Source organism: Crotalus tigris, unplaced genomic scaffold (genome assembly GCF_016545835.1).
Source record: "Crotalus tigris isolate CLP2741 ecotype Arizona unplaced genomic scaffold, ASM1654583v1 scf7180000018268.1906537, whole genome shotgun sequence".
NCBI lineage: Eukaryota > Metazoa > Chordata > Lepidosauria > Squamata > Viperidae > Crotalus > Crotalus tigris.
The window spans coordinates 102,049-127,145 of NW_024096914.1; the positions used below are offsets into that span (position 1 = coordinate 102,049).

At 38.9% G+C, this 25,097-nt stretch overlaps 1 protein-coding gene across 15 annotated transcripts in view; it reads right to left on the minus strand.

Moving 5' to 3' along the window:
- Positions 1–25,097, minus strand: part of PCM1 (pericentriolar material 1) — a 66,425-nt gene that overhangs the window by 13,282 nt on the left and 28,046 nt on the right. For 11 of the 15 annotated variants that reach the window (XM_039349376.1, XM_039349377.1, XM_039349368.1 and 8 more), the window contains 10 exons: positions 24,878–25,023; positions 21,572–21,762; positions 20,489–20,657; positions 12,436–12,794; positions 8,203–8,370; positions 5,268–5,324; positions 3,494–3,666; positions 3,285–3,413; positions 1,144–1,264; positions 9–149 (listed from right to left, as the gene is read on the minus strand). In XM_039349376.1, coding sequence (XP_039205310.1) covers positions 9–149; positions 1,144–1,264; positions 3,285–3,413; positions 3,494–3,666; positions 5,268–5,324; positions 8,203–8,370; positions 12,436–12,794; positions 20,489–20,657; positions 21,572–21,762; positions 24,878–25,023 — 1,654 coding nt within the window. The remainder of the gene's footprint in view (positions 1–8; positions 150–1,143; positions 1,265–3,284; positions 3,414–3,493; positions 3,667–5,267; positions 5,325–8,202; positions 8,371–12,435; positions 12,795–20,488; positions 20,658–21,571; positions 21,763–24,877; positions 25,024–25,097) is intronic. The other 4 variants (XM_039349382.1, XM_039349375.1, XM_039349381.1 and 1 more) reach the window with 2 other exon arrangements.

Sequence of the window (25,097 nt, forward strand, 5' to 3'; positions counted from 1 at the left end):
ATTAATACCTTCCAATTTAGAAGAAGGAGCAGTCTGGAGATTACTACAGCAACCATCCTCGGAATCAAGGTTTCCCTCTGCAGCTATTTTCATCCGTTCATATTCTCTCATTCTAGCCAATGCTTGATCTAAATGAATCACAGTGTTGCCTATATGTTGGCAAGAAAATCATGTAAAATAGATCTTTTGGCACTGAAAATCAAATATTACCAGGGGCAAATTAAACATAAAACTGGAAAAAGAGAAACCAAGATTATTCTTAAGTATACCTGATAAATCACAATTAGGTTAATTGGAACTTAATGACTGAATGCATGAAGAAGCTAACTATTTTGGAGATTTATAATACTTTGAAGTTAATGCCTAACAGAAGGAAAAAATATTTATGTATTATGTTCTTTAATCTGTAACAATGGGTGCAAATTCCAAGTCACTCCTTTAGGTATACATGTTTTTTCATCAAGTTGTGGCATTGCTCTTTATCCAAAACCAAACTGCTCTGGATAATTCTTGTTTAATTAACTGAGAAATAGAATGTGATGGCAATCACAGTTATTTTCTTTTTTGAATGCTAAGACTCAAAGAGAAATTCAAGAAATTCAAGTTTGAAAAAGGAACAAAATAAATGTTAATGTGACTGATCCCTGTTTAGGCAATGCCTAGATTGTTCTGGTGATAAAACTAACAAGGACAGGTGGTTCTCCTTTAACAACCACTTATTCTGCAGCTGTTCTAACTGGTGACATCACTCAAGTTCTGACTGGTGCAGACTCTTTGTGGTCAAAAGATCACAACTGGACATTTGGCCACTGGCCCAGATTTCTAATCATTGCAGCATTCTAGCCACATTAGCGCAATCTACGACTTTCCCTGCCAGCTTCCTATAAGTAAAGTCAATGGGGAAATGGCAGAAAGTCAAAAGTTGCAATTATGTGAGATCATTGCTTAATGATCTTGCACAGTCCTTACCTACCAACCAATAGTACCAGGAACAGCAACTGCTGAAACTGCCATCATGTGACATTACACTTTGTGCCTCATTGCCTAACAATGGAAATTCTGGTCCCAGTTACAATTAATTGAGGACTATCTGTACTCCAGTGTCAATGAACTGCAAACTGCAATTGTCAGGTTGCTGCTTACCAAGATCATCAGTAGCAAAAGGTTCAAAATTTGAAGACGTAGATCTAGTACTGCCGTTGTCTCTATCGTTTTGTTCAGATTCTCTGCAAGCACCTTGGTCAAACTTTTTTGCAAATGTCTCCTTAAAAAAGACATAACACAAAAAATTGACAATGCTTTTCCATAATCAATCATCCTTTTTACATTTTTATACATTATCATTCCGAAATTGTAAGTAAGATTATTTTAAAACAGACTTCTCAGATTTGATCTCCTGCAGGTATACTGACTTGGGAATTATAGAAATTGAAGTGAATGCATATACAGCTGGCTGTGGAATTCTGGGAGTTGAAGTCCTCATGCCTTAAAATTGTCAAGTTTGGGAAACACTGATATACAGTGATTGAGGAACATAGTACACGTGTTCAACAAGACCAAGCCTCCAGCCACCTGCATAAACTGAACACAGATATCTATGGAAGGTATGGCTAGAAAGAGAAAAGCTGTATATTCCCTTCTACCAAAAAAATTGCCAGTAAAAAATGAGATTATAACTCCTCCAGGCTATGCTCTGAAAACTTTTAACAAATCTGCCTATTTGGAATGCTATGCCATATCTGCAATATCTTGGAACTGTTTCTGGTTCAAAGATTTACTTCTGAAAAGCACCAAACTCTCCTAAGGATGGTCCAGAGGAGGTCAGGCATGGTCTGAAACAGGACAGAACATTCCAAGTTGTTTAGAACTTTCATTTCCCAAATCAATGACTTCTGCACATTCCTAGGACACCTGACAAACATCATATCAGACCCTCAATGTATTTTTTCTTATGTCTTCATTTTCGGGTTCTGCCATCCTATTGGGGGAAGAGGTTTGTGCTTGGAAGAGGGGGGACAACCTATGGGTTTTCTACAATGTATTTCCTTTGCTTTGTTCTATCCTCTTTGAAGTATTTTACTTGGGTGTGAAAGGAATGTGCCTCTGCCCTTCTGCCTTGATGGGAAGAAATTGCGGAGAAACCTGATAGCCTTGAGAACAGTGCCTTATTGGTTGTTTCCCACAACAACTTAACACCTATGGATTGGTTCAATTCAAACCAGCAGGTTGGACACTTGGGAGTGGGGTTTGAAAGGGTTCTTTTAATGCAGTGGTTCTCAACCTTTTTAATGCCGCGATCCCCCACTAGATCGAGGACTATTCAACCGGTCGTAAGTCAATGACTACTCAACTGGTGCAGCACCGTTTGCAGAATAGGACTTTTGGCGGGCTCAGCAGGGCAGAGACAGCCTATACAATTCCTATTGGCTTTTGAAAGCCAATAGAATTAGACTCTATTCAAGAGAGTCTATTCTATTGGCTTTCAAAAGCCAATAGAATAAAAGGGAGTAGCACAGGTAAGGAAAAGGGGAAAAAAATGGCAGACTGCGTTGTTTGGCAACCCCCGTGAAATGGTCGTTCGACCCCAAATGGGGTCCCGACCCACAGGTTGAGAACCACTGTTTTAATGTAACATTTCACTCGAGAAATCCTCAGATCCTGCCTTACTCTCCTGCCATCAATACCTTCCAATAAATACCTATTGAGACAATGCCAGTTTCAAGAGTTCTGCTTCCTTCGGAGAATTAATTGAGGCAGATCTTGCTATTTCTGTATCAAGAACAATTTTGTTTCTGTGAAGTAACAATTCTCAAGTTAAAAAGGATTTTTAATAATTGGGCAAGTAAATTCAAGCTACAATAATGTCAAAGCAAAATATTAAATCCATTTAGAAAGGAATCAGTATGTAATAAGAAAAAAACTATGGCAGTCTACATTATCTTGTGAATTTTTTAAAAAAATCTTTTAAAAGAATGAAGAACAAATGTTGCAGTAGGGACAAAAGATGTTATGAGAGTTAAGGAAAGAATTAGACAGCATAGTATAATTCAAGCTGGTTTTAAAAGATCTTCACGGTTCACTTTTTATAGGTGATTTTATCTACACTGTACACAAAAGTGTAAGAGTATAACTAGTCCTTTGCACTTATATAATAAGCAACTCAGTAGAGTGGACAAACTAAATCTAATTGTTCAATGAATTTTATGCTAAAATATAAAATACACCTTCATTAAGTAAAAGATCAAAGTTGATCTTAAAATATCCCTAAGATTTAAATAACTTACATCATCAGTGGTCACAAGGCTTTCACTGGGAGTAAGTTCTGAATTTGAGCCTATCCAGGCATTTGAGTTCAATTGCTTTGGACATTCTCCTCTTGTATTATCTTCAGATGCATGTCTGATCACTATGTCCTGTATTAAACGATAGATTTTGTTAGAAATTTATTTTTCAGAAATTAAAAAAGGCAACTTCAAATCAGTTTTCTATGTACCTGTAAAGCATACAGTGCTCTTTGCCTCAAATAATCTGTATTTAGCATCTGGAGTTCATGGAAAAGTTCAATTAGAAAATGAGGGCGAGATTCATTTTGAGATATCAAAGTAGCTACTTCAGAATAAATGGTGTCTCGTAAAGCTTCAAACATAGAAAGGTCACTGCCTGTTTCTGCAGGAAGACAAAGACATAAATACGATCATTATGTTCTCTTGATATTAATTTTTTATTAGAACAAAAGTTTTGAGGAGAATATATAGCACGGTTGTGGTATGGTCACACCTTCTAGGAAGAAGGCAAGTTCTTCAGCTCGTGTTTGAAAGTAATAATATTCCTGTTCAGTGGTTAATTTTCTGCAGGATGCTACCATAGAGTTCCCTGATCTTGGTGAGGCAGTTGCTAAAAATATGAAAAGTCCTTACATGTGAATGAATTATAGAGCATGCCAATTATGATTCAAGTTATTTTGTACTTAATTTACATTTTTAAAACAAATTAATTTCCGCATATCTATCTTTGCAGAACATTTCCAGAAAAAGGCACATTATAGGCCCGAACACATAGATACTAATGATTAACCACAATTAGATACATTCTCCCATTCACTTGTGAATTTTATTTAAAGACAGAATTACGTTCAGTAAGAAGTCCCCAATTTAATACTGAAATTCCAAGTGCGTGTAGAAATTTATATTTAATATACCAGAGTGGATTTGTGATCAGGAATTATATTCGAGCAAAGGGTCAATGTTCTGAACTCCAAATATTAATGCTTTAAATTTACTTCCAAATGTCTCAAACATTTTTGCCCCATATCCTGCTATCAAGTCACTTTTATTTATGTATAAATGTGTGAATTTCTAAAATGATAGCTTAGTCGTAAATTATTACATGCATCATCTATCACCTCAGAGAGCCAAATCATTCCTGATATTTATGAACCTAATCAGTTTCTTTACTTCATAGCTGTGTCATGATTGTGAAGAGGTAGGCTATGATACTTTATGTCATAATTTTTTATTCAAGATCTCAAGTAGTTGATTTTATTTGCCCTTGAGTTCTGATAAGTGCAATTTTAGACATTCAATGATGAATTTTGCAAACTAAAATTATTTTAAGCATTAATTAATTCAGGTCCTTCATTTTTTAAATGATAAAAGTCTTATTCTTATTCCACTTGACCCACAAGCTGTATTTTCTTGCAACTAAGACTTACTACCAGAGACAACTGGGCACCAACTCTCATTTGCCAGCAGACACATCACTGAAACAACAGATTAAAATGTATAGCTACGTTGTGTAATATTTAGATTTTCAAAAGGTCACATAATCAGATGGTCTTCAGATACAAATAGTTTATTATAATAAACTATCATTATTTATTACAGCTTATATTTTTTGGAATATTAGTAGCTACTCATGGTTGATGATTCAATCACAGTTCAAGAAAAATACAAAAAAATAGTTACATATTGGCTATCTCAAGAAACAGCTACATATGCCAGATTTACTGGTAAGCATAGCTTAAGTTTCTAATATAAAAAATACCACTTATACCCAGTCATAAAAGCCTTTCATATCTGCACTATCTGCCTCATGATCTTTTAGTAATATCTATTGAAGTGAGTAACTAGATAAAAACCTTTCAGTGGTATGTAGAAACAATCTGAGGTAATGAAAGGCATATTCAACAATTAAATAAGCACATAAAAATAGAAAAGTTAAAAATATGAAGGCAAGTAAGTTTAGAAGCTAAGCAGCTAGTGCATTACCTGGTGCTTGTATGCATGCATTTCTGTTAGACTGCTGCAGTATTCTCCTAGCATGTGCTGCAGGAAAGGTGCGGGTGGGAAGGACAGACAGTGATAAACACAAAATGTGTATCAGAAATAAAGGCAAGGCCTAGTGAAATAATGGGAGAATGTCTACTTAGTAATAGAAATGATTTTTTAAACTTCCCCAGGTAACCTTTTCACTCCAGGAAAGGAAAAAAAGAGTATCAGATTCAAAAAGCATTTTTCTAAATACATGGCTTTGCAATGTAGTTGAGACCAGAATCTACAACCAATTAGGTGCCAAATAAAGTAAAAAATATAATATAATTTCAACACTAAAATATTCTCCCATTATCTCAAAGAGCCAAAAAAAGAAGAAACAGATAAACATTTCTTCCTTAAAGGTAAAAAGAAAAACTGGCCCTTAATTATAGTTTGTATTATGAATATGAGCCAGTCTCTAGTCTCCTGAGTCACCCACTTGTTTTCTTTCCTCTTCCATGGTAGCTATAAAATTAGATACCTTTACTTTGGATTTACAAGTTTTTAAAGAATTATGCAAGCTATAAACTACAGTAAAGATAACTGTCACTGGAACTAAGGCATATCTGTTTCAGACAAATCCTGAATAACATAGGAGGTTAATCTAATCTAAATATGTGGTTGAATAAAAAAGGAAGTATTTGATATAAAACCCAATTGTAAAGCTACAAAATGATCTGGGGCTTTCCAGTGCTGCAAGAGATTCTATTGTGTCTATTACTTCATAAATTAGGTGAGAAAAGGCAATAAGGAAAAGAGTAGTATAGTGACTAGTCTACTTTGCAATTAGTGGGAACAATACATTCAAAAACTTATACAGAGGTACCTTGATATTCAACTGCTTTGAAACTCATTGAATTTGGTACTCAATGCTTTTGACATGAAAATTTTGTCCCGATACTCATTGTTTGTTACTCAACACACAAGCTAGAACTTGTTGGGTGTTGGCTGCCTTGTGACTCACTACATTATTCCTTATGGGAAAAAACTGTTTGGTGCTCATCGTTTTTGGTACTCCTCATACCTCTCAGAACCAATTAACGATGAGTACCAAGGCACCTCGGTATTGCTTAAAGAAGAGAACTGATAGCCATCTTTGTCTCAGGAAAGAGAATACAGATCCATTATTCCTGAGGTAAGATAAGAACCAATGGGTGGAAGCTTTATAAAGAAAGATCCAAGCTTGAAGTAAGGAAGAATTTCCTGATGGTGGCAATTATTAAGTAGTGGAACACTCTGCCCTCTGGAGTTCTGAGTGTTCCATCACTGAAGCTTTCAAGCAAATGTTATGGACAACCATTTTGCTGGTTATTTCTCTGGAACTGAGAAAGAGACAATACAATGGAAAGTCTCAAATCTATCATAATTATGTGTCTGTAAATTTCATTCCATTCTACTACAAAAAGCTTTCAGTATGTTTTTCCCTAACTAAAGAATATTTTTCTAAAGCACCCAATTAGGCACTAAGCCAATTTCTGTAACCTGTTCAAGTTCCATGGCCACATTTTCTTTGGATGCAAACAATGCAGCAACTGAAGTAAATAAAAAAGAAAAGCAAAGAGCTCTGAGATAGATTACCAAAGAAAGAAGACTGGGCTCGCGATTATAATGTGAAACTATGGTTTTGTGCAGGGACATACAACTTCAGACCCCAGAAGTGCACGCAGTTCCTCAAATCCCTTAAGAGTTCCTCCAAAGTTGCCAATAAACTGTATTCTTTAAATAAATAGTAGAAAGCATATTAACTAAATTTAACTAATCTAACTTGAATGAAATTTGAACTAAAGCCAAATCCAACAAATCTAAATTTTGTCCAAACCTCAGATACCTTTTGGGGGTGTGTGGCTCCAGAAATGCAGGCACTGTTCTGAACACTCCCAGTTTATTGTTAAGTCTGAATATGCCCACTCACACATTAGGCGTGTATACCAAGTATGTTTAAAACTACAACTGAGTAATAGGAGTTTAGCTCTTCAAAATGAAGCTATTATACAGAGACAAAATGGGGCCTTCTTTTATTGAGTTTAACTTTCATTTATGAACAGAAGACTTAAGAACCTTATTTTGACTGTGTCCATCTAATTAATACTTCATAAGAGATTAGAAGAGGCTGCTAAATATTCACTGAGAGGAGTGATCTCTGAAAAATGAGCAAAATCATTATCCAAGTCCTTCTGCCTGATTTTGAGATGTCCCCTTCAGGACCAGCTAGTCTATTCATCAAAATCCCCCAATCCTTAGTGAAGTATTTTTACAAGAGAAATTAGGTCTATCACATTCTTAAATGCAGATGTAACACAGAAACACACATCTACGTGCATGCATATTGGATATATACAATGTAGTTTTTCAAATATGTGTGTGCATATACATACATACCGTATTTGAACAGTATACCTTTTCACTATATATATGTAAGCTTGTGTATAGTGAAAAAGTGCACTGTTATACAATTATTAATCAGGAATAATTTGATTCTTGAAACTTGTTGCTAACTATTTACTTGCTTTAAACATTTATTAAAACAAATTGGTAAATGTAGCAATCAAACATATATTATTAACATAATGACAACACAATCTATGTACAAATTTAAGCTGAAAGTTTTAATTTTAAATATCTTATCTGAATCCATTTGTTATTATATTTAAAAGGATCTTAATAGAATGGAAATGAATTTAGGACTGAAATAAAAAAATCCATCCATATTTTCACAACAATATTTTTATCAGTGTACCCTGTATTATGTTCTGTGAATATTCTGCTAAACAGTTAGCAGTTATGTGTGTTATGTAACAAAAGATTTTAAACCCAATTCTTTATATGCAAACATGAAGAATATATGGATCCATTTTAGAGGTATATCATTTAAATATTTTAAAATAAGTACCTGAAGACATTTCTGATGATCTACTATATTTAATTATTTTCTCTAATTGTTCCCGATTCTTTTTACTGAACACTTTTGCTTGAACAAGTTCTTCTTTCCGAGTTGAAGGTCGACCACTGTTGCCTTTGTAAGGCTCACATGTACTAGAAACACTGGCACTTTCAAAACCTTTAAATAAATAGATTTTAGTTTTACAACTTATTCTAATTCTCCAAAGCTGTAACATTTTAAAATATCAATCCCAATGTCAATCTATTAAGCAAAATATCTTAAAGATTCTACTTATAAGTTGAATCAACTAATTAAAAAAATGGTTTGGATTAAATTAATAAATGTTGATTTGAGTCAAATACCAAAAGCCATACTAACTAATTAAAACAACCATGTTACAAGACAGTATTATTTCTGAAAGGCACTAAAAAAGACATCTATAAACATTGGTTAGAATTTTTTTATAATGGAAATGTAAAGTGGGTGAGAAAGCATTCATTTGTAAGGTCTTGTCCCATAATCTTCATACTGTGATTTAATGTCACAAAGTATATTAATAAATATCATTTATATGATGTGAATATTGTTTTGAATATAGCAAAAATATTATTTATTGGTATTAGACAGCAAAAAATGATTACTCTTCAATGTTGAAAAATATAATTGAAGAAACAGAGGCCGAGAATTATAGATAAAATAAATTATAATGGTAAAGTGGTTTTTCAGAAAGAATTGATTAAAAAATCTTTTTTAGATTTTTATACAAAATTATATATGGGTCAGAAGGTACAGAGTTCAGATATAGATAAATATTTACAAGATGCTCATTTTCCGAAATTAACAAATGATGAGATTAATGGATTGATTACTTCACAGGAAATTATTATGGCAATTAAACAACTAAAAGTTGGCAAAGCACCTGGTACTGATGGATTGACATCAATTTATTATAAAACTTTAAGTGAGGAGTTGATAGAGCCCTTGAAAGAACTTTTTAATAGTAAATTGATGGGTTTAGACACACCTCCATCTTGGAGAAGGGCTTTTATTTCCTTGATTCCAAAAGAGGATCAAGATCTTACTTTACCTAAAAATTATAGACCTATATCTCTTTTGAATATAGACTATAAAATTTTTTCAAAAATTTTAGCAAATAGATTTATGATTGTATTGAATCAAGTGATACATACTGATCAAATAGGGTTTATAACTGGGAGATATATGAAGAATAATGTTAAGACAAATTATTAATTTAATAGAATATTTGGACAAAAATAATCAGATTCCTGCAGGTTTGATTTTTTTAGATGCTGAGAAGCCTTTGATCAGTTAAATTGGCAATTTATGTTAAGATTGGTTGAAGAGATGAATTTTGGGGATAAAATTTTGCAAGCTGTTAGAGGTATTTATCAAAAACAATCGGCGCAACTTATAATTAATGGAGGTTTATCTGAGGTTTTTCAAATTGGAAAGGGAACAAGACAGGGATGTCCATTGTTCCCTTTGTTGTTTGTTTTAACATTAGAAATTTTGTTGATTAAAATTCGTGAATCATCTAAAATAAAGGGAATAATGATTAATAAGAAAGATTACAAGTTAAGAGCTTTTGCTGATGATTTGGTTGTTACTTTGTCTCAACCAATCTATTCGGTATTGGAGTTGTTACAGATTATAAATCAGTATGGGCAAGTTTCTGGTTTTAAAGTTAATAATAATAAGACTAAAATATTATCTAAAAATATGTCTAATTCGGATAAGGAGATTAATTTGACAGATTTTGAAATTGTAAAAAAGGTAAAATATTTGGGGGTTTATATAACTGTCTCTAATGTAAAATTGTATAAAAATAATTATGAAATGTTATGGCTTAAAATGCAGAAGGATTTGAATGATTGGAAAAAATTGCGATTATCTTTGTTAGGGAGAATTGCTGCAGTTAAAATGAATGTTCTGCCAAAATTTCTTTTCTTGTTTCAAATGATACCCATTTTAAAGAAAGAGATAAATTTAGAAGAATGGCAGAAGGGTATTAATAGATTTATTTGGGCTGGGAAAAAACCAAGAGTTAAGCTTAAAATTATACAAGATGTTCGAGAGAGAGGTGGACTCAAGGTGCCGAATTCGAAATTGTATTATGATGCAGTGGTTTTAACGTTGATTAGTAATTGGGTTAACTTAACAAATTCAAATATACTTTCTTTGGAGGGATGGGATTTATTATTTGGATGGCATGCGTATTTAGTTTATAATAAAAAGGTGGATAGGGTTTTTAAGTCCCATGTTTTAAGAATTGCTTTATTGCGTGTCTGGAAGAAATATTATAGATTAAATTTCAGAATACCGTTGTGGTGAATTCCTGGACACGCAATAGAGGGGATAAGGAAAGGAGTGAAAATGGATAGGATTTCTTATAAACAAACTGCTTAAGTGGGAAGGGAATAATTGGCAATTAAAATCTATGGAGGAATTAATGCAAGAAAATATTATTTATTCTTGGTTCCAGTATAGGCAATTATTAGAAAGATGGAGTATAGATCAAAAAGTGGGTTTTGCTACGGAAGATGTGAATTTGATGAAACAAATTAAAGATCAAAGTAGAACTCATATAAAAAGAGTTTATAATGCTTTAGTGGAATTGGATTCAGAAACAGAATTAGTTAAAGATTGTATGGTTAAATGGGCTCAGAATTTTGAAGAGCCGATTTTATTAGATACATGGGAGATAATTTGGGTGAGGAATATTAAATTTACTCAAGCTCAAAATTTACGAGAAAATTTTTATAAAATGTTTTATAGGTGGCACCTTGATCCACAAAAGTTGTCTCGTATGTATCTGAATGTACAACCCAAATGTTGGAGATGTGGTTGTCTGGACGCAACATACTATCATATTTGGTGGTCATGTAGAAATGTAAAGGCTTTTTGGATTAAGATTTGGTGGAACATTCAGAAGATTTTTAATAGGATAAAATTTACACCATAATTATTTTTGTTAGGTATTATTGTAGACTGTGATGGTAAAGAGATTATCTTAATGTTAAATTTTATTACGGCGGCAAGGTTGCTGATTGGGCAATATTGAAAGAAGGATTCCTTGCCTACTATAGAAGAATGGTTTCTCAAAGTTTCTCATTTATCAGAAATGGCAAAAATTTCAGCTTATCTGAAAGACCATTCACAAGAGAGATATATTTCAGTGTGGAAAAGATGGGTAAATTTTGTACAGATTAAATATGGGATTAGGAAGTATTATTTAGCTTTTGAATAATTTATAGTTTAAACTGGGTATGGTTAGATTTGTAGTTTTTATGTATTGGAGTTAAAGTACTTTAAATTTTTTTTGGGGGGATGTATGTATAGTGGATTGATGTTCATTTAATTTGTATGTTTTTTTTTCTCTTTCTTTAACCCTGTATTCAGCTCTGGGAAGGAGGGGGGTATTTTATTGTAAAATGTTTATAAAAATTTTCAATAAAAAAAAATATAATCTTATTTTTATCATCATAGACCACTCTGCATTTAATTTGTTCACTAATTCCATAAATCCCAAGAACTCTTGACAGTCATGCCTCAAATTAGCTGGCTAGAAAAATCTCAATGTTATTGTATGCAAATGATGTTAAACTATTAGCTGAATGTATGTTTCTTTTCTTTATGACTACTTCCATTAACAAACAATGTCTACCTCTTAAGCTGGAACCATGTCATAAAAGCAAAAATTAATGATTTCTGGGTAATCATCAAAATCTCTATAAACCTTGGGCTATGACCATGCTAAACATATACTTAATGACATCAAATTTCATGCAGAAGTAAATACCTTGTCACAGAGAAATAGTTTTGGCAAATGGCCAATTACCTCTCTTCACTGACATTTTCCAAACTAAGGAAAGCTTTCTTTTGGGCAAGCATAATATTTTGCAAATGGATGTAAAATAGATAATCTAGATAATAGGGTTAAGAGGGAAAGCAGATTTGCTCCTTGTGCCATTGGACAAGAGAGATTATAGGAGGAGCTTCCATCTAAGAGAAAAATATGAAAGTACTGGTTCAGTTACACCAGGAATTGCCACAGGACTTACACATAGAGAAAATAATTATAAAGTTTTACACTGATGCAGCCTATTTTAAGAGTTTTGTGGACTCAATTTCTGAGGTTTTCTCATCTCAAGAAAAAAATGCAAATATAAAGAGCAACACAAGCACAAAACAAGCCCAACTTTATATATACAGTTGTCATACCATTAGCTCTAGGTCGTTTTTTAAACTGGGAACTACTCCTCCTCTTATTCTTGGACTTTGGTGTTTTGTCTTTTGAAGCCAGACTGGCCTGTGCAGATGCTTTCCTAGGTTTAAATGTTTTTGTCACAGTAGTTGGATCCACCGGGTCAGGCATGCTACTAAAGCTTTCCAGAGATTCTTCATCAAATTCCCTTCGTCTGCTTATGTCAGGTTGATTTTTCTGATTGCTACATGCTGCATTTTGCATGGGGACTGCAAATCCAGTCCTGAGAAACGGCTGTTTCTCTTTTCCTCCTTCCTGATACTCTTTTAACCAAGCTGATCTATTTTCCATTTCTTCTTCAGGCTGTCTCTGACTTCTTAATAAAGACAGAAACATTCAAAAGATATTTCAGTCATAGTAGTAAAGCCAAAGTTTTTCCAAGAAAAGTTAATAAATAAAAATATAATTTAGCACAATTCCATTGCTACTTTGCACCAATCTGTAATACTTCAGTTCAGCAGCCTTCTTTACAATAGTTTGGCATTCAATATAATCAGTGTTAACAGCCTTTAGCACATAACCTTGGAAACACAAACATTGGGTTCAGAAAAAGAGGCTGAATGTGTCTTCAAACAATACTGAGGTATGGTAAAAGATGATAGGTTCCTGCCCCCACGTCATTCTATTTGAATCACTGATATTTTCAAAAACTAGCTGCTGCCTAGCAATTAAATTGATATTCAGAGTAATATGGTATTTGTAGAAAGACAAACCAAAACTAAAATTATTCTATAATTTATTTTTTCAAATACAGTTTGAAATTAAAACCAATGATGCTCTAACTTTTCTCTTTATGCATTAACCAGCTGAGTGACTTTGGGTCAGTCACTCTCTCTCAACCCAACTCACATCACAGGGTTTTTATTGTGGGAAAAATAGGAGGAAGGTGTGTTTGATATGTCTACCACCTTCAGTTATTTGTAAAAGTAATAAAGGCAGGGAAACAAATAAAATACCAACTTTATTAATCAACCTCTATCATAATGGAAACCAAGCTATTCAGTGCTCAGAGTTTTCTACTAAGGAAGATTCTTTGGATACAAAACATTATTTTGACCTTATTTTTTTTGTTGTTGAAAAAAGTAAAATATGAATCATCCTATTAGAAGGGGCGTTGTCTTACCTGAACGCCTTTTCTCAGCACGGAGATGGAGAATCCACCGATGGGTTGAGACTGTATTCCTGCCCAATCAGATCAGTCAGCTAAAGTTGCCACGCCCGTCCCGGACGAGATCCCAGTCTTGACGCGAGCGAAGCCATTGACAGACAGCAAGACGTTGTGGCTCACAGAGTTACTAACCCTAGACCTATATGACCTATAAGGGTGGGTGTGGATTCTCCATCTCCATGCTGAGAAAAAGCGTTCAGGTAAGACAACGCCCCTTCTCCAGCACTGGAGATGGAGAATCCACTGATGGGACCTACCAAATCCTATTGTCCCTGAGGGTAGGAAATAGACTGGTCCCGTGTGGAACTTTGGTTTAAAACCTGCTGAAGAACCCTCCTACCAAAGGAAGCCTCTGCAGAGGAAAATCTATCGATTTTATAATGACGGATGAAGGGGAAAGGCGAGGCCCATGTGGCCGCTCTGCACACTTCCTCGATGGAAGCTTGAGTGGCCCATGCCGCAGAAGTGGCTGCACTCCTTGTAGAGTGTGCCGTAACCCGGCTGGGGATCGGCAAGGCCTCCGCCTGATATGCCCCGGCAATGCATGCTCTGATCCACCTACCAATAGTGGAAGACCTTCCTGCCCTGGAAGAGGAGTGGAAGGATATAAACAGAGCTTCTGAACTGCGGAATTCCGCTGTCCGTGAAATATAGTACCTCAGAGCCCTACGGACGTCTAATGTATGCCATTGTCGCTCCAGGCCGTGTGCTGGAGTTGGACAAAAATCCAGTAAGACTATCTCCTGTGACCTGTGAAATAAGGAATTGACTTTTGGAATGAAAGTAGGGTCTAGTCGCAGGACTACTCGATCCCTGTGGAAGCAACACAGATCGTCCCGTATCGAGAGCCGGCTAATTCAGATACGATGAGCCGACGTAACTGCGACCAAGAATGCTACCTTGTGGGTTAGGTGGCAGATGTCATGTTTTCAGGGGCTCAAACGGTGCCTTGGTAAGTGCCCGTAGGACCCATGGTAGATTCCAAGAAGAGTACCTGTGCACGGTGGGGAGCCTGATGTTCGCGGCCCCTTTGAGGAATGAACGGAGTAAAGGATGATGACCCAGAAACTCCCCAGAGTTTACAAGATAAAACTGTGGAGAGGGCGGCGATCTGTCTGCGTAGTGTGTTTGGAGCCAGACCCCTCTCCAGGCCGCCTAACAAGAAATCCAAGGTGTTGGGAACCGTAAGTTCCCCGATGGTGAGGTGTTGGTAGCAGCACCATAACTGAAAGTTTTTCCACGTGGCCTCGTATATATGGTTCATGGAAGGACGGCAAGAAGCCTGAATTACCCTGATGACCCCTTGTGAGCAGAGTCCCTTTGTCAGGATCGAGCTCTCAAGTGCCAAATGGCTAATTGTAGCCATTGGGGTTCTGGATGGAGGATCACCCCATGGCTTAGTGAGACCCGGTCCGGGGGGATCCGCCAAGAGTCTGTGATGGAGAGGCTCCTCAGGTCGGCGAACCAAGTTCTCCTTGGCCAAAATGGGGCTACCAGGAGAATCTCGGCTCGCTCCCGTAGGAGCTTTCGTATTACCACCAGGAGGAGAGGTAGAGGTGGAAAGGCGTAGAGCAGACCCTGTGGCCATGGGCTCCGGAGTGCATCTGTCTGTTCCGCTCCCGTAGATGGGAACCGGGAGAAGAAGCAGGTCAACTGAGCGTTGGACGGTGATGCGAAGAGATCCACGAGTGTGCGGCCAAATCGGTGACAGATTTCCTTGAAGACCCTCGGGTAAAGTCGCCATTCCGAGTGATCTACTGTTGTCCTGCTCAGTAGGTCGGTCTGAGTGTTCGCTTCCCCTGATATGTGGTCGGCCTTGATTGAGGCCAGGTTCTGTTCCACCCAGGAACCCAGCAGGAGGGCCTCGGACCATAGGGAGCGGGATCGAGTGCCCCCCTGCCAATTTATGTGGGCCTTGGCTGCCATATTGTCCGTTCGGACTAGTATGTGTCGCCGTGTCAACGAGTTTTGGAAGTGCCGTAGGGCTAGGTGGATGGCCCGTAGTTCGAGCCAGTTTATGTTGTGCCAGAGGTCCGATGTGCACCAACGGCCTTGTGTCCACTGCGACTGGAGGTTTGCTCCCCAACCGAACAGGCTTGCGTTGGTCGTGAGTACTAACCTGTCCGGTTCCTTGAAGTATAAGCCTGAGCATGGCTGGAGATATCCACCACGCGAGGGAACGCCGCACTCGGAGTGGGAGACTTACCCTTTGGCAAGATGCGCTGAGGTTCAGTCTCTGGAAGGGAAGTATAAACCATTGGAGTTCCCGGGAGTGAAGTCTGGACCAGGGAACAATTGCTATTGTTGAGATCATCTTTCCTAACAGTTGCGAGAGACTGGCTAGAGTTACTGCACGGTCTCTTCGTATTTGTAGAACAGCTTCTCTTATGCTGCTCCGGCATTCCTGGGATAAGTATACCTGGCACTCCAATGTGTCTATGATGGCCCCAAGATGTAATAGTCTTGTTGTGGGGACCAGGTGACTCTTGTGGAAGTTTACTGAAAATCCATGGTCCTGGAGCAGTTTGACCACCCGGTTTGGTGTCCCGCCGAGCAGGCTGTTTGGACAACGATTGAATTAGTATGTCGTCCAGATAACATTGTACTCTTGACTGGTATCAATCTTAGATGGGCTGCCAGGACCGCCAGGATTTTGGTAAACACCTTGGGGGGCCAATGAGAGGTCGAATGGGAGCGCCCTGTATTGGAAGTGGCACCCCCTGTACGCGAACCGTAGAAACCGGCGGTGGGCCAGAGATATAGGGATGTGAAGATACGCCTCCGTGAGGCCGATAGACGTCAAGAAGTCCCCTTTTCTTACGCTTCCCAAGATGGAGCGGAGCGTTTGCATTTTGAATTTGCGATATGCCAAATAGAAATTCAGACCCTTGAGATCTAGAATGGCTCTCCATCCCCCTGATGTCTTGGGGACGACAAAGGGTATGGAGTAAAATCCCTGACCTCTCTGGCCCAGAGGTACCGGTTCTGTGGCCTGTATACTTAGTAGATGTTGAATGGCCTCGTTCATGAGTCTTTTCTTTGTTCGGTTCCTAGGGTATGGGCAAGATAGGAACCGATTTGGGGGGTTGGAGAGGAATTCTAGGAATAGGCTGTAACGGACGGTGTTGATCACCCATGCATCCATGGTAGTGGCTTCCCACTGGTGGGCAAACTGGGAGAGTCTGCCCCCTATGGGAATTGCTGATGAGGAGTCATCTGGAACGGCGGAATGGCCTGCCGTTCCCGCGAAAGGGCCGCTTGCCCTGCGCTTGCTGTCTGGGCCTGGAAGTTTGCCTATCTGCCTGTCTCTCCTGCCTATCTTGCCTGGCCTGAAAGGGTTGCGATGGCTGGGAGTAGCCAAACCTAGCTCCTGCATGAAGGGACTGTCTCCTTGAGTAGTGACCGGGACGTCTGTCCGGTTTCTTAAGGAGATTATTGAGGACCCTGTGCTTGTCCTTGTTCTCTGTTAGATAAGGATTTAGCGCAGGGGTAGTCAACCTTGGCTCTTTTATGACTCGCGGATTTCAACTCCCAGAATTCCTGAGCCAGCTGATTTAGCGCATCCCCAAGTAGTTTGCCTCCCTGGTATGGTGCTGCTGCCAGCTTCCATTTGGATTTGGCATCGGCTTGCCAGTGTTTTAACCACAGCATGCGCCAGCCGGTGATGTTGGAAGCTATGGCTCTGGCCGAGAACCTGGCCGCTTGGAGTGTTGCATCTGATGCATACTCCGTGGCCGCTACCATCTGAGGACCTGGTGTCCTCCGCTGGGATCTGGGTCTGTAATTGTCGAAGCCAACGGAGTGTGGCTCTGTTGAAAAAGGAGGCGGATGTTGCGGCCCTGATTGCCCATGCAGTTGTTTGGTGTGTTCTGCGGTAGGTAGACTCGCATTTCCGGTCCTCGGCCTTAAGGGCCTCAGCGAAATCCCCGGATATGGCGGTGGATGATACTAGGGGCCCTAAGGGCGCGTCCACCGTTGGTACTTCCAACGCTTCCTCAAGTTCTTTGGCTACATTGCATAGCCTTTTGTCGGTGTTACCTGGGAGAGGAAGAGAGGCCGGGGAGACCCATTGTTTCTGGACTGCATTCAGGAACAAAGAAGGGCAGGGGATACGGTGCTGGGCTGTTACCGGTTCAACGAAGATCGGGTCAGCCTCCGCATCAGGAAGAACAGGAACCGGCTCTGCTGGGGTTCCCGGTCCGAGGTGAGCTGTAGATGTGGCCTTGCACAGTAGGGTAACAACAAAGGAAGGGTTAAAGAGACCGCTGAAGGAGGGCACCTCAGGTGTAATGTCCTCCTCCTCAGACATTTGAACCTCCTGCTCTATGACCGCCTGGTCGAGGTAGGAATCCTCGGAAACAGATGATCCTGATGGAGAAGAGGGATATTGTTGGGTCTCCGACCCCCGTTTTCTTGCAGAACGTGAAGGGGCCGTTCCTAACTTTGGAGCCTGAGCCCTAGCCTCAAGGGCCCGGTCTACTGCTTGTGCGATTAATATGGCTAAGCGGTCCTCCGAGGGTAAGGTTGCCGCCTTGCTGGGGCGTAGCCCTGCTGCCGTGGGTGTGAATGTGGCCTCAGGAGCCCCATGGGACACCCGCGGTGAAGGAGATTGGGAGAGAGAAGAGAACTCCCGTCCCGTGTCAGGGACTGCGAGGATTCCCCTGTTGACCAGATCCCCTGGGGTGAAGTTTGGGGTCCCAAAGGCAATTCGGGAACTAAGCTTCCAGCCTGCAGTCTTTCTAGTCTGGTCCTCTTTTGTGCCCTGGAGAACTCCTTTTCTAGGGCTTGGTGTCTCCTGCTGGCCAGTTTGTCAGTCTTTCTAGATGATTTCTTAGTAGACCTGGCCTTAGGGGCCGCCGTCTTATCAATGCCTTCCGGACCAGGTAAGCCTGATGAGGATAGCAGGGCTCCTGTCGAGGGAATGATGTCATCCTCCATTCTCCGATACCACTGGAGCACGGTAAGGGGCCCCTGGTATCTGGAGAGTATACACGCTGGGTAAGGACAGACGTACTACTGGGGACGCCTGGAACCCAGGTACAGCCTCTACGTGGATGATAGAAGGCACACTGGGGAGCACCTGACTCTCACAATGGCTGTGCAAGGATAAGGACAGACACACTACTAGGGGTGCCTGGAATCTGGCCTGGTATGCTGTGGATAAGGACAGACACACGACTGGGGGCGCCTGGAATCCACACAGTTGTTCACCGAATAAGGACAGACACACTACAAGGGGTGCCTGGAATCCGGTTTGGAGCCAACCTGAAATTTGACAGAGTAGGAGCGAGGAGACACCAGGGCCTGAAAAAGAGGTAATGGTATTGATATGCTATGACTAGTAGTTCAAGATGGTTAATGAGCTTATTTATCCTGTATTTATTTCACACTATTTATTAGTTGCTTATTAAATCAACATTAATTAATTATCCCTATTTATTTATCCTTATTTGAAGCTAGACCTCAATCTGCCTTAAGTGGCTAGTCCCTATAAAGTAACCGGCAGACTGGATTTAAGTCTGTGCCTGCCTAGTTTAAATGTGGTGCTTTGTCCTCTGCTGCCACCTGCTGGGCTTTGGCTGCAGGATCTTCTCCCCGTGGTGGTGTGAGAGGCCTATGGTATTATATGGGCCTCACGGGGAATGTAGGCCGCGCATGCGCGAAAGGCCGTGCATGCGCAGTGGTTGTCCTTAGCCTGTCCAGGCCACGTGTGAAGAACAAAAGAGTCGCGCGTGCATCGCGTGACTCCAAAAATGGGGGCCCGCGTGGGGAAGGCTGCTCGCTCAGAGCCCGCGGAGCTAAGTTTAGAGGAGAAAGGGTTCCCCGGTGGCCGCCTGTCAGCTGGTCCGCACTGTGCTGTTTTGCGCGAACACACCTCCCCACTGGTTGGTCCACACCCCTCCGAAGGGCACCCCTCTTCGAAATTCGTTTTGTGGGTCCGGAGCGGTCCACAAAAACAGCTGGGCGAGTTGGGGACTTTCCTACGCGCGAACTCTTCAGCGGAGCTGCAGCCGCAAGCTCCGCTCCTGAATGCGATTACCTTTTGGCTGGACTAACAGCGTTAGTTCAAGCTGCTCGTTAAAGGGTCCCTTCTTGGGGTAATGGTAGGAGATGTGGGGAGGGGGATGGGAACCCCGTCCCCAACGAGGTATGATACCTCCCCGGTGAAAGAATTTAGATATCTCTAACCTTTACTTGAAAGAAATTTAGACTTTGCAATGATCTAGTTTAAAATTAATAATCCAATTAACTAAACTACTGAAGGGGAAATCCACCAATGATAGACTGTACTTGCCTAAGAGCCAAGCTTGCACGTCTGTCCCATGGGCGAGATCAGTCAAGACTGGGATCTCGTGGGCCGGGACGGGCATGGCAACTTTGGCTGACTGATCTAATTGGGCAGGAATACAGTCTCAACCCATCGGTGGATTCTCCATCTCCAGTGCTGGAGAACAGGCATGTCAAACTCGCGACATCACATGACGTATCGCAACTTTCCCATTGCCGGCAATGGGGTGGGCGCGGTTTCAACGTGATGCATCCAGCCCGCGGGCGAACAGTTTGACATGCCTGTATTAGAAGATCAGTTACTGCTGAACCTAAATGGAATCAGACTAATACCAAGTACATTTGAGTAAAGGAAATTCCTCATCTCAACAAATACCGCAACTTAAATGTATCATTTATAAGCACCTCTTTCATTACAAATCTGTGTTCAAGAGAAAAGAATACCAAATACAAGAAAAACTTTCTTTTCACAAGCAGAGTATCAAGTGTAAATCATAACAGAATGCTGCTCGCCAAGCACTAGAAGCAGATACCTCATACTAGGTTTCAGATACCTTTGGTTCTCTGCTCCAGAGGTAGAATTACTTTCAAATGGCTTTGGAAATGCCATATAGTCAGCTTTTCCAGTACTGTTATGGTTTAAGGTTGGCTGATATTCGCTGTTTTGAACATTACAGTTATGTGAAAAGTCCCCAGATGGGAACATCTGACCAAGATTGATGCCTATAAAAATAAATGAGATCAGAAATAGATTATCTACATAATTCAAGTATTTTTTTATCACAGAATACAAGAAAAGTAAATAAACACTAACATATTATTGGGTTTTCAAGTTATGTTGCTATTTTTCTTCAGGATACTCAAAATAGCTCTGAAGAAATTATTCCATTTATAACCATGCTATGTCAATCCCATGGCTATAAGACTGATTTGAATCCCAGTATATGAGATCTGTACTATAATTTATACATTTATAAGGAAAAATATAAACCTGAAATAACTTGAGAATAAAATATATACTAACTTAGATACTACATTTTTTACTTAAATTATTTCCTAGTTAATGCATATTAATTGCAGGGACCATATTTCACTTTTAGTTGATTCTAGGGTACTGTAGAAAAGTTCAATCTTATTCTGTTATATAAAAGTTACTAACATCTGAATCAAAAGAATAGCAGTTCAGTTTTGTTTAAAAAACTGAATGGTTCAAATAAACATTATTAAACATATATCATCAATTAAATTCCTTTTATATTTTAACAATTTCTCTTCATTCTCGATTACTGTAAGACAGGTAAACATGTACTCTTTTGTTCTTAATCTTTGTAAATATTCTTTTGAATAATATGAATTATTTTTTAATCTTAACAGTACTGGAGGAAAAATATTAGATGGAAGCAATAAATTAAAACCACAAACTAAGATGTCAAATACTTTCTTCGCTATTAAAGAGGCAATTCAAGCATGCTCTACATAACATTAACAAATTTAATTAGTTAGAAGATACTTAAGAAAAACCAAGTACAATTTGCTTTGAAGAAAGAACAATATGAAACTAGGCAATGCTTTCTGGCCATTTGTTTGCAACAAGAAAAGCAGTAGAATTGCTACTCCTAAATTCTGAAAATGCCTACCTGGTGGGAAAGAAGAGAAATTGGGAAATCCAGGCATATTGAACAAGTTCATTGCTTGGGAAGGGAAACTAAAGGGACAAAACACAGTTGGTGATGGATATGGTGGTGCCCTGTTGTCTTTCTCCTCTTTGGGTGTTCTGGCCTGCTGTTTTTCTTGCTGACGCATGAGATTATTTAACATTTGCTTCAACCTGTTAAGTAATTATTTATGAACAGAGAGTAATATAAAGTTGGGGCAAAATATTAGTTTTAGGAAAAGTAATTAAATTACATTTAATTATTAAGCAAATGGAAATAAATGTTTGCTATAAGTAGCTATAAGAAAGAATAAAACCAAGATACTCTACTTATTTAACATATGCCTTAACCTCTATGTGTCTTTTAAAAACTAAGTAAGGCTGTTATAATTAATTCATTGTTGCTATAGTCCTAGAAATGTTCAATCTTTTAGAATGTACCTCAGTACTGTAATAGTAGTATATTAATTGATTATAACCTTATCAACCTTATAACCATATAAAAAAATAAAAATAAAATACAGGATCTAATTCTAGATAAAATAAAATATAGTAATGAAATACATTTGTGGTAAATACCAAAAATCAGCATGTAGATAAATATATCATTTTTGAGCATACCCTATCTGTTTAAAATAAAGGGTTCTTAGCTTAACTTCCTTAACTGTAAACCTAGCAGTTCTGATCATAATATATACATTAGAGCTCAGAAGGAAATAAGACAATCTACCACTCAGATCCCAGTGGATTGTCTTTCAAGTAGAGATGTTAAATATCTAAGCCTAAAAGGGGCATAGAGTTGACAGTCAACAAGTTGGAACACTGTATATACATGTCCACTATTTGCACATATTTTGTCATGGAATCCAACAACTCAAATTTGTTCTAGAATAGGCCCTTCTTAAGAATTGCATCAAAATCTTTGACAGACATTTTTCAAATTGGAAAATAGTTTTGTTCTTTCACCAACCAATTTAAAGATCTATTTTTTGCCAACACTCCTTGTCAGCACTGATATCTAGAAGTCTCTGTTTAAAAATGTTTTTTGCTTGGGAGGCAGCTGAAAGTATATAATGCATGGCAAATCCATGCCATAAAATAACTTAAGTTAGCTTATCCAAGAATTAGGCTGAATCATACTTATGTGTTCCACTAAACATATGTGGATAGCATATTAGGGTCCATTGAATGGATCCTTTACGAGTATGTAAAAACTTTAATTATTGATTGGCTATATATGTAATGGTACCTATTTCTGCTGTGACTGTAGGAGATGATGTGTTCTTATCACTTCCAAGTATGATTTATTCATAAACCTATGTTGGCAAAAACTATTCCCAAATCAGTAAAAATCCACTTGCTCACTAAAGTTCTTCATTAATCTGCCAGTCAAATTTTGTGTCCTTTGCTAAATACCATCACTTTAAATGTGGTTTTATTGAAGTTTAAAAAATTAAGAACATAGAAGATATTTAGTTTTCACAACAGTCTTCAAGGGCCTATTTAATAGTGTGTCATTAGAAATATGTCAGGATATAAAAGGATAAAAATGAATTTACCATGGATCTTTGCATAGGAGTGTCTGAAAACTACAGGAATTCTGGAATATCACAGACATAGAGTGAAAAAGCATCGGGGCTAGTTGTGCAAGTTCTCCCACTTAAAAAGATGGGAGAGGCCTGTAATTGTCATCATAGGTAGACCTCAACTATGAGAGACAAAATGAGAAAACAAATCCAGACAATCATATTGTTTGATTTGGAAAGAATTTATTTGCAAATTATGGTGGAAAATAAATATTTGGTTAATATCAAAAGTTCATCTCAATACTTTGTTATATATCCTTTGTTGACAATGACAGAGTCAAACGTTTTCTGTAAGTCTTCATAAGGTTGGCACACCCTGTTGCTGGTATGTTGGCCCATTCCTCCATGCAGATCTGCTCTAGAACAGTGATGTTTTGGGGCTGTCGCTGGGCAACATAGACTTTCAACTCCCTCCAAAGGTTTTCTATGGGTTTGAGATCTGGAGACTGGCTAGGCCACTCCAGAACCTTGAAATGCTTCTTACGAAGCCACTCCTTCGTTGCCCGGACGGTGTGTTTGGGATCACTGTCATGCTGAAAGACCCAGCCACGTTTCATCTTCAATGCCCTTGCTGATGGAAGGAGGTTTGCACTCAAAATCTCACGATACATGGCCCCATTCATTCTTTCCTGTACACGGATCAGTCGTCCTGGTCCCTTTGCAGAGAAACAGCCCCAAAGCATGATGTTACCACCCCCATGCTTCACACTAGGTATGGTGTTCTTTGGATGCAACTCAGCATTCTCTCTCCTCCAAACACGACGAGTTGTGTTTCTACCAAACAGTTCTACTTTGGTTTCATCTGACCATAGGACATTCTCCCAATCCTCTTCTGGATCATCCAAATGCTCTCTAGCAAACTTCAGACGGGCCCAGACATGTACTGGCTTAAGCAGGGGGACACGTCTGGCACTGCAGGATCTGAGTCCCTGGCGGCGTAGTGTGTTACTGATGGTTGCCTTTGTTACATTGGTCCCAGCTCTCTGCAGGTTATTCGCTAGGTCCCCTCATGTGTTTCTGGGATTTTTGCTCACCGTTCTTGTGATCATGTTGACCCTACGGGGTGAGATCTTGCATGGAGCCCCAGATTGAGGGAGATTATCAGTGGTCTTATATGTCTTCCATTTTCTAATTATTGCTCCCACAGTTGATTTCTTCACACCAAGTTGCTTGCCTATTGCAGATTCAGTCTTCCCAGCCTGGTGCAGGTCTACAATTTTGTTTCTGGTGTCCTTCGACAGCTCTTTGTTCTTCACCATAGTGGAGTTTGGAGTGTGACTGTTTGAGGTTGTGGACAGGTGTCTTTTATACTGATAACAAGTTCAGACAGGTGCCATTAATACAGGTAATGAGTGGAGGACAGAGGAGCCTCTTAAAGAAGAAGTTACAGGTCTGTGAGAGCCGGAAATCTTGCTTGTTTGTAGGTGACCACATACTTATTTTCCACCATAATTTGCAAATAAATTCTTTCCAAATGAAACAATGTGATTGTCTGGATTTGTTTTCTCATTTTTTCTCTCATATTTGAGGTCTACCTATGATGACAATTACAGGCCTCTCTCATCTTTTTAAGTGGGATAACTTGCACAATTGGTGGCTGATTAAATACTTTTCTGCCCCACTGTATCAAAAATAATTAAATGCACATAATTATGTTGTGTTAGCTGCTATTTTTGAAAAAGATGTAAAGTTAAAGTGGATACCTTTGAACATTATTTTGTTGCCAGGTCAGCTGTGCATAGCACTGATTTAATTGATGCATTATGAGGTGTACTTGTGGTGAAGCAACATTACCAGGCATCACACTATAAGGACCAGTAAGCAAGGTCTGCAGTAAACACGACAGCATCTGCAAACAAAAATAATGTTAAATAGTTTTTAGACTTTATGAATGCAGTAAGTCAAATATATATTGGCCACTAT